This window comes from Pteropus alecto, unplaced genomic scaffold (genome assembly GCF_000325575.1).
Source record: "Pteropus alecto unplaced genomic scaffold, ASM32557v1 scaffold102, whole genome shotgun sequence".
In the NCBI taxonomy this organism is placed as follows: Eukaryota; Metazoa; Chordata; class Mammalia; order Chiroptera; family Pteropodidae; genus Pteropus; species Pteropus alecto.
In genome coordinates, this window is record NW_006432224.1 from 1,621,875 (window position 1) to 1,632,035 (window position 10,161).

The 10,161-nt window shown below is 56.2% G+C and overlaps 1 protein-coding gene across 1 annotated transcript in view; it reads left to right on the forward strand.

Annotated features, from left to right (window-relative positions):
• The first annotated feature begins 2,102 nt into the window (after positions 1–2,102).
• Positions 2,103–10,161, forward strand: part of TRPM1 (transient receptor potential cation channel subfamily M member 1) — a 63,704-nt gene continuing 55,645 nt past the window's right edge. The window contains exons 1-2 of the mRNA XM_015585699.1: positions 2,103–2,282; positions 3,448–3,537. Of these exons, the coding sequence (XP_015441185.1) occupies positions 2,103–2,282; positions 3,448–3,537 (270 nt within the window). The remainder of the gene's footprint in view (positions 2,283–3,447; positions 3,538–10,161) is intronic.

A 10,161-nucleotide genomic window follows, 5' to 3' on the forward strand; every position in this document is an offset into this window, starting at 1 on the left:
GGGCAGAATGTTACGTTCAGACTTTTTACAGATGCCTCCACTGTGACTCATGGGGCTTCTGACATGTGGTGGGTGGACGCGCAGATTAACGAGATGTGAGGAATTTATCTGGCGAGGAGGAAAGCAGCTCCCAGATCGCCCTCTCCCGGGAGCGTCCGGCAGCTCCAGGCGTGACCAGGCCGGGCCCCCAGCTCTTCTCGGCGCCGGCCGCATGGCAGGGCTTCCACGGAGCTTTGATGAGATTATTTCCACCACCCCGTCCCTGCCTTTATTCTCATCGGAGAGATTATTCCGGAAACTGAGAAACAGTAAATCCCTGGCAGCCTTCTCTCCACGTGCTTGCTGTCCCAGCACGCGGCATCTGCCAGCATTGCGACACGACCCGCCGAGCGGCCAGACAGAAATAAATAAACAGAAGGACAAAGAGGAGAGATGGGATGAAAGCGCTCGTGATCGCACAGGAAGCCGCCGTCCAGTTGGGGACCCCCTCCTCCCCGCCCCCGATTGGTCCACCGTGGAGCCCGCGTCCACCGAAGAACAGCCACCGATGGGGACACGCTAGGCGCGGCCGCCGGCTGGAGCTGGGCCGCGTAGAGAAGCGCATTCTGATGTAAAGATGGCCAGACCCGTGGAGAATTTTTATGAGCGTTTATCTGAGCCAAAGTGATGACCGTGCGGGAGGCAAGACCTCACACGCTCCAGAGAAAGACGGCTCGGCAGTTTCTCTGATGCACGTGGCATGAAGGAGGGACCTTACTGACAATGTCACGGAGGTGGAAGAAAGCCAGGGACACGTTAGTGGACAGGGTGGCATGGTCCTTCTAGGGCGCTCATGCCTTCGAGGGGTCTGGATGAGAAGATGGCTTCTGGCTTGTCAGAGGTGGGCGACCCTGAACGCAGGACCGCAAGGCGCAGGACTGGCTGAAGGCAACGGTAAACCTTCCACTCAAGAAGTTACCGGCCCGGGGTGTGACCAGCCACGGTGACCTGCCCAGTTGGGAAGTTGTGATCAGATCGCCCTGTGGGGTTGCTTTGGCACACTGAGCTTGTCAGATTTCTTACAGCCCCTTTCTCGTTCATGAAAGGCCGCTGCCAAGATGAAGCTGTTGCCAGGCCAGCGTTCCCTCTCGGAGGGCCCAGCGTATTTCGGCCAACTGAGCCCCTAACCAAAAAAACACCGCCTTTCGGACAGAGGGGGAGCGCGCAAGGCCCGCCAGCGCCCCGGACGTTTGAGCATCTTCCTTCCCTCCAAGCGGAAAAGCCTACTTTGCTTTTCCGTCGGTCAGGTGGGCGGGGTGGGGGGCTGTTCACAGGGACATGGGGCCCGGATCGAAAGCGTCCACAGACCCGTGGGGCTCTGCCTAACCCACTTATCCATTTCCCGATGTTTACGATGATCTTTGATGCCCACACCCACCATTTCGACTTCCTCTCCGGCTTTCTTCACAGGAGCATCTGTCGACGACGTAGGAGTTTAATTTCCACAGCAAATACGTTTTTAAGATCTGCTCCTTCCACCTCTGTTTCGAATTCTGACAATCCAGCCACTCATAAGTCAACACTCCTTCGTTTTAAAATGTATAGAAAAATCCACTATTCCTAAATTCGAACTGCAGATTATCAGTTTGAACTCGTGATGAATTTTCTTTCATACATTATATGTTATTCTCTATATAATTGCTGTATCATATCGTGTACATTTGTATATAATTATATATGTATATGTACATGCACGACTGCATGGAAAGGCCTAGAAACAATTTAATTCGGAAGGAGATACCGGTCCCCAAATACCATTTCCCGCTCCGAGGAGGCAGGGCTCCGTGGAGAAAGGGCTGAGCGCAGGTCCAGGGCATGGAATGTGCCGGATAAACTCGCGATGACTTGCTATTCCAGGCGGCAGGGACGGGGTGGCTTCCTGGGGTCCTGCCAGCGGGATTGGAAGAGGGACCGCTGAGTGGACGATAAAGACGGACATGCGTCAAGAAGGTCACAAATAGTGCCCCTTGGAAACTAGAAGCGTGTTAGGCAGCGGGGTGCGGCGCGAGGACCGAGGCGTCAGCCTGGACGCGGACGCCGTCCCCTGCCTCGCCCACGGAGTCATGACCCCCACGGCGACCCATGTGATCAGCGAGGTTCCCCTTCAGGAACTGGATCCCGGCTCATCGGTGAAGATGGGACGACAGTATGACAAGGCTACCGCCCCGCGAGCCTCGCGCCACGACAGCTCCAGGCAACCGTCATCGAAGGCGGCCGACACCCCAAAAGAGAGACGAGCGGGCGTGAGGCGCCTCCGGAAGGGGGGTCGCCAGGGAAGCCTGGCCCTGCCTCCAAAATCTGCCCCAACCGCGTCATCAGAACTGCCACTGCAGTGTCCCCTCTGTCCCCTACTAAAGCTGTGAGCCTACCCCGCTCCTGGGCGGCGTGGCCGGCAAAGCCCGGGATGTCACGCTCCGCCCGTGTGCCCCTACGCTGGGCCGAGGTTGTCAACCTTCGGTGGGCGCCGACCCGAGAGAAGCCGATGAGAGCGAAGGACGGACCCCTCCCCAGAAAGGGACCTGCGTCTGCCTCCTGGCCGCACCTCCCTGAGCCCCTGCCGCCCTCCGCGGACACCGAGGACCCCCTGCAGCTCAGGGTGGGACACGGCCCCAGGCTCAGGCTGCGCCCCAGCCCGGGCTCTGTGGGGACAGAGTCCACCTCGCACGCGCTCTGGCCAGGCCGGCCACCCAGAAGCCCCAGTGTCCTCACGCATGGAGTGGCGGTGGCTCTGGCTGCCCTCTATCTGCTCCTCTGTGACGAGGGAGGTGGCCCGTGCCGAGGGGGCTCACAGGTGTGTGTGGCGACCTGACACCCTGCACAGGTGGCTGTGCGAAGAATTTCAAGGCTTTTCCTTTCCTGCGACTCAGTGAAAGCTGGAATGAGCACGCGTATTGTTATAGCAAACCCACAAAGCTCCCAGCGGGGTAGTTTGGGGGTGACTGGGGGTACAGGTCCCGCAGGCTGCTGGCGGAGCGGGGACGGTGGGGGCTTGCAGCACCCAGACGTGGACCGGAGTCAGGTGGGACTCAGCTGCACTGCGGTGTGGTCACGTGACCTCCTGACCTCCGGCCCAGCCTCAGGTGACCGGGAAGTGCCATGTGCCTCCTTCCCCACGAGGGGCTCCTGAAAGGCCGATTATGTCCAATTGTCTCAATCATGCAAACCACGCTGACGTGTCTGGCGGGGTTGGGAATGGTGGGGGGCGGGGTGGCCGCTTCAAAGGGAAAGTTCTGGCCGCCCCCCCCAGATCCCGAGGCTGTTTCGCGGGCTCCCACGTGGCGCAGCCTGGCAGCGGATGGGGCCCTGCTTCCTTTTCCGGCCAGGGAGCCAGGTCACGGGGCCATCGCCCCACGGGGATCATGAGGGCCCGGGGACTCACATGCTGCTCACGTGGATCCCCCTCTTAAGGCTGGGCCCTCCCCGGCAGCTTCCTGCCCGGCTCACACGGAGGAGGCCCGGGAGGCCGGCCGCTCCTCCCGCTCCATCCCGCGGCCGCAGGTAAGCCCAGGTGTGCTGGGCTCAGGGGCCCGGCTCTGCTTCCCGGGGCCTCTAGCCCCTGTCCTCGGAGGCCCGTGGGGGTGGCCGGTGGACCCGTGCTCAGCTGCTGGATGCCAGGATGGTGCCCTGTGGGGACAAGACTGTGTCGGCCGCCCCTGCCCACTCGACACCGAGGCTCCCTCTGCCTCCTGGAAAATGCTGAGGTCCTTCGGCGGGGCGAGTTTGGACCCACAGGCCTCTATCGGCTGCTGTTTTAACTACTAGTTAAAGCCTTGGGGAAAGAGCTGGGCTGCACCCCCACCGGCCTGTGAGAGAGGCCGAGGCCTGGTTTCCGGCGGGCAGGTGGGGCCTGTGTCCCAGGGTGCAGGGACCCCACATCTGGGGGCCCGTTGTCAGGAAACGGTCTCGGAGGTGACCCCAAATTTACACGCACCGTCCAAACGTCCAGTGTGGAGAACTCGGCTCGTAAATCACGGCGTCCGCAGGGCAGAGAGCAGTGTAGCCGCTTTGAAAACAGATCGGAGTTGTCAACACACACACACACACACACACACACACACACACACACACACACACGATCTAGTCACAGAAACCCAATGAAATCCGATCCGTTGTCTTAGGAGGAGGCCACAGAGGTGAGGTCTGCCCTGCACTCTGCTTTCTCATTGATAATATTCTATAACCAGTACGTTTTCTTTTTGTGACCAGAAACTGTATCTTTTTTAAACCTTAGCAAAAAGTTAGCAGAAATTGCGGGGACGGGGAGCGGGGTGGACGGGGCGGGGGCTCGTCCGTGGTTTGGCCGCGTCGGATCTGAGCATGAGGAGGGGCCGGGCGGGCAGACGGGAGACGAGACAGTTCTCTCCGCCTGCATCCCATGCTCGGGGAGGACCGAGGGTGGACAGCGGCGTCTCTGCGGCCGTGTGGTGTGTGTTGTGTATCTGCGTTGTGTGTCCGGCTGGACTTAAGTAACTTTCATGGTACGGAAGGACGGTCTTCTGGAGTGTCCACCGAATACCGTCTCGCAAACTACCCGGCGACACTTTTAACTTACGGAACGTGCGGAGCCTTCTGTGGCTGTGATGGGCCGGTCTCCACAGTGTATTTCGTGTCCCACAAAATGTCAGCGGAAGCATCGGCCGACGTCGACTGTGTTTCCTATAATCGTTTACGTTTTATTGGTTATTTTCCAGAAGTCTGGGGTTTGGTTTGGCTTGGCTCTTGCAACCTCATCTATTTGCGAAGTTGATAAGGGCAAGAAAAGGAAGACACTAGGGTGTTTTACGTGGCTCGTCACCTCGTCACCTTCGTGCTGAGCTAAGTGAACGCGAGGCAGGCTTTCTATTGCTTTACGATCCTCTCGGGGCATTTGATTTTTTAAGAAAAGTCTCTCTTGCTTTCGTTAAAAATGTTTTCAAGAGGTCCTGCAATTTACATGTGTGTGTTGTGTGTGTTGTGTATCTGTGTTGTGTGTGGTGTGGTGTGTGTGTGTTCTCTGTGTGGTGTGTGCTGTGTATCTGTGTTGTGTGTGCGTGTGTTGTATATGTTTTGTGTGTTGTGTGTTATGTATCTGCTGTGTGTGTTGTGTTGTGTATCTATGTTGTGCGTGTGTGGTGTGTGTATTGTGCATGTTGTGCGTGTTGTGTGTGTTGTGTATCTGTGTTGTGTGTTGTGTGTGTTGTGTATCTGTGTTGTGTGTGGTGTGTGTGTGTTGTGTGTGTGGTGTGTGTGTGTTGTATGTGTGTTGTGTATGTTGTGTATGTTGTGTATCTGTATTGTGTGTTTGTATGTGTTCTATGTTTTGTGTGTGTTATGTGTGTTATGTATCTGCTGTGTATGTTGTGTTGTTGTATGTCTATGTCGTGCATGTGTGGTGTGTGTATGGTGTGTGCTGAGTGTGTTGTGTTGTGTATGTTTTATGTGTTGTGTGTGGTATGATGTGTGTGGATTGTGTGTGGTATGTGTTGCATATCTCTGTTTTGTCTGTGTATGTTGTGTATTGTGTATCTGCATTGTGTATGGTGTGTGTGTGATGTATCTGTTGTGTGTTGTGTGCTTTGTGTATCTGTGTTATGTGTGTGTTCTGTGTGCGGAGTGTGTTGTGTATCTGTGTTGTGCGTTGTGTATCTGTGTTGTGTGTGTTGTGTGTTGTGTTGTGTATCTAAGTTGTGTGTGTTGTGTATCTCTGTTGTGTGTTGTGGATATTGTGTGTGTTGTGTGTGTTGTGTGTGTGATGTGTGTGTTGTATATATGTTGTTTGTGTGGTGTGTCTTGTGTATCTGTGTTGTGTGTGTTGTGTATCTGTGGTGTGTGTGGTGTGTGTGTGTTCTGTATCTGTGGTGCATGTGTGTTGTGTGTGTGTTGTGTGTGTTGTGTGTGTGGTGCATGTGTTGCATATCTATGATGTGTGTGTGTTGTGTGTGGTGTGTATCTGTAGGTGTGTGTGTTGCATGTGCGTCATGTGTGGTATGTGTGGCGTGTGTTGTGTATCTGTATTATGTGTGTGTTGTGTGTGTTATGTGTGTTGTGTATCTGTGTTGTGTGTGTTGTGTGTGGCGTGTATCTCTTGTGTGTGGTGTGTGTTGTGTATCTGTGTTGTGTGTTGTGTGTGTTGTGTATCTGTGTTGTGTGTGGTGTGTGTTGTGTATCTGTGTTGTGTGTTGTGTGTGTTGTGTATCTGTGTTGTGTGTGGTGTGTGTTGTGTATCTGTGTGTGTGTGTGTTATGTGTGTTGTGTGTGGTGTGTGGTGTATATCTGTGTTGTGTGTGTGTGGTGTGTGGTGTCTATCTGTGGTGTGTGTGTGTGGTGTGTGTGTGTGGTGTGCGGTGTGTATCTGTGGTGTGTGTGGTGCGTGTGTGTCATGTGTGGTGTGTGTTGTGTGTGGTGTGTATCTGTGGGTGTGTGTGTTGCATGTGTGTCGTGTGTGGTGTGTGTGGTGTGTGTTGTGTATCTGTGTTGTGTGTGTGGTGTGTGTTGTGTATCTGTTGTGTGTGTGTGGTATGTGTTGTGTATCTGTGTTGTGTGTGTGTGGTGTGGTGTATCTGTGTTGTGTGTTGTGTGTGTTGTGTATCTGTGTTGTGTGTTGTGTGTGTTGTGTATCTGTGTTGTGTGTTGTGTGTGTTGTGTATCTGTGTTGTGTGTTGTGTGTGTTGTGTATCTGTGTTGTGTGTTGTGTGTGTTGTGTATCTGTGTTGTGTGTTGTGTGTGTTGTGTATCTGTGTTGTGTGTTGTGTGTGTTGTGTATCTGTGTTGTGTGTTGTGTGTGTTGTGTATCTGTGTTGTGTGTTGTGTGTGTTGTGTATCTGTGTTGTGTGTTGTGTGTGTTGTGTATCTGTGTTGTGTGTTGTGTGTGTTGTGTATCTGTGTTGTGTGTTGTGTGTGTTGTGTATCTGTGTTGTGTGTTGTGTGTGTTGTGTATCTGTGTTGTGTGTTGTGTGTGTTGTGTATCTGTGTTGTGTGTTGTGTGTGTTGTGTATCTGTGTTGTGTGTTGTGTGTGTTGTGTATCTGTGTTGTGTGTTGTGTGTGTTGTGTATCTGTGTTGTGTGTTGTGTGTGTTGTGTATCTGTGTTGTGTGTTGTGTGTGTTGTGTATCTGTGTTGTGTGTTGTGTGTGTTGTGTATCTGTGTTGTGTGTTGTGTGTGTTGTGTATCTGTGTTGTGTGTTGTGTGTGTTGTGTATCTGTGTTGTGTGTTGTGTGTGTTGTGTATCTGTGTTGTGTGTTGTGTGTGTTGTGTATCTGTGTTGTGTGTTGTGTGTGTTGTGTATCTGTGTTGTGTGTTGTGTGTGTTGTGTATCTGTGTTGTATCTATGGTGTTGTGTGGTGTGTGTTGTGTATCTGTGGTGTGTGTGGTGTGTGGTGTGTGTGTGGTGTGTGGTGTGTATCTGTGGGGGGTGTGTGTTGCGTGTGTGTCGTGTGTGGTGTGTGTGTTGTGTATCTGTGTGGTGTGTGTTGCGTGTGTGTCATGTGTGGTGTGTGTGTAAGTTCTGGACCTGGGAGACCAGAAACCCTCCCCCCAGGGGATCGGGGGACCCACCCTCCAGCGTCTTCTGTGACAAGGACATAATCGGGGTCGGCGTCTGGACGCCGCCATTAGAAGAGTGGCCAGACACCGGCCGAGGTTCGCAGGGACCTGCCCGGTGGCACCCGGCACCCGCCTCCCCCAGCTCCGCGGTCAGACACGGCAAAGCGCGCGTTAGGAGCAGCACCCAGGGGCAGCCAGGGTCCCGGGGTGCAGCTGGCCCAGGGGGCAGAGACCGCTCCCAGCGGCCCTGCATGTGGCTCGCGCGTCCGTGGGGCTGGCGGCAGCTTTAGGAAAACAAGGCCCGGGCAGCCCAGGGAGCAGCCCCCCTCCCGGTGCCCGGCCTTCGGGGGGCTGCGCGTCTCCCCTGCCCCACGCCACCTCCATTTCCACACCATAAACATGGCAAGGACAGCACGGCCCGGTCCCTGTTCCCCAAGGGCCGGCTGTGCTTGATATGCCCCAAGCAGGGCGACGCTGAACTGCAGGTGGCCTCTCCCGTGGGCCAAGGGCCCTCCCAGGGGGCAGGGCACCGGAGCAGGCAGGTTCGTCGGGCACCGTGAGGGGAGGCGCACTGGCCAGGGGTCATGGCCACGGGGTCTCTTTGGTGGGCCACCTGCCATAAAGGTAACTTGCGGATACGCACCGCACGACCCTGAGCAGAAGTCCACGTGACCGGCCTGCTCTGCGCGCGGCTCGTCCCCGCCCCCGCGGCCACCGTACTGGGCGGCCCCGTCCTTCTAGGCCAGGGCCGCCTGGTCACCTGCACTGCGGCCACGCTCACGAAAGTAAAAGCCAACAGCGAAGTGATTCTGTAACTTCCTTAACCCGACACATCCAAAATAGCACATCGAGAGAAGTCGCTGTAAAACCTTAGGGACGAGGTGTTCTATGGCCTTTATGTTCGCGCTAGGTCTTAAAAACCCCGCCAAATGCCTTTCCTTGAAGTCTTTGTCAGACACCGCGGTGGCAGTTGGCATCCTAATGGGTTCGATCAGTCCCCGATGTAGATGAACGAAAAACTGGAGGTTTCTGATTTTTCACTTAGTTCAAAATACGCAATGACAAAGCTCCGTATACACACTACCTGCGGAGATGGAAAGGTGTGTCCAGGTAGCAGACCGGAACAGGAAGTGCTGAGTCACAGGTGTGAGCCCTGAGCTCCGTGACAGCTACTTCCCGACCCCCGTCCGGGCGTGACACAGAAAGCCGGCTCTCTGCCAAGCCGGCCACCGGCTGGCCTTGGGCTTTGGTTCGGCCCTTGGTCCACTTAGAAGTAAAACCGAAGGGTTGGGCTGGACGCGCTCTCTGGTTCTCAAACGCCGAGTCCCTGGCTCCAGCGGAGGCGGGTGCAGCCCCCGGGGTGTCGCTCTTACTACCCCCAGTGCCCTTCCCCACCGTGGTGGCCCCGGCAGATGTCACAGACCCTGACGGGCCAGGAGGGCCCGCTACACAGGTCCAGGCACCTCACAGATCGAGGACCTGGGCCTGTGCTCACACCTGCCACCGGTGGTGGGGGCGCCTTTGGGGGTCCTGGGCGTCCGGAGAGAGGAAGCCTGGGGCCAGGGCCCTGGAGGGGTGGCGAAGGACAGGGGGCACCAGACGGGAGAGGGTGCCCCCAGGGGAGGCTGGTCCTGGTTATCTGACTGTCACCCGTAGGCCCCGGGCCGCCCCCTCCCAGCCACTCGAAATGGCACCTTCCCAACCCGCTCGCCCTCCTGAGCCAGAAGGCCGGGTGACATTGGCCGAACCAGGAAGGGGAGCTGGGGGGGCCCCCAAGATCCTGTGGCGCTCCCCAGATTCCCCACCGGGGAGGAGCCGGTGACAGGACGAGGGATGAGGACGCTCACCGCTCCCGGCTCTTGTTTCGGGTCGTTGCGTTTTGTTCTGAGGCCGACGTGTTTTTAATTTTTAAAAAGTCATTTCCTGAGATAAAATGTAGGTCATGGCAAAGTGACCGCTTGGACAGGCACGACTCAGCGGCATTGCGCACGTCCACGATGCCGCTGTCCAGAACATTCCTCCCGCTGCCAGGGCAGCCTCCGCCCTCCCGCCCAGACCCTGGAAAACGCCCATGTCTGTCCTGTCTCGTCCGCTCTGTCTATTCGAGACATTTCGTCTGAACGGCATCGCACGACACGCGTCGTGTGACCGGCTCTTTCCGCTTAGGGTGACATTCTCCAGGCTCATCCGTGGCGTGGCATGTCGGTACTGTATTCCTTTTTCACGGCTGGATACTACTCCACCGGACCGACGCACCGCCCTCGCCGATGTGTTCCGCGATCCCGCGGCCGGCCGGCCGGGGCTTGGCTCGTCCCATCCGCCCCGTCCCCGACAGCTCCCGGGCCTGAGGCTTCGCCATTCCCTGCCACGCTTCACTCGGCCGATACTTGTCTAAGACGCTCCAGAACTGTGCCGAACACCGGTCTCTGCCGGACAAGGAGCTCGAGGTTTCCACGCTTAATTATATCTCGCCCTTAAGCACCCCCACTTACAGGCACGACAGGCGAGGTGAGGGAAAGTTCAATAACTTGGCCGTGGCCGTACAGGTAAGAAATGGACATCCGTGGTGGCCGATCCAAACGGCCCGCCTTCCTGCCACGC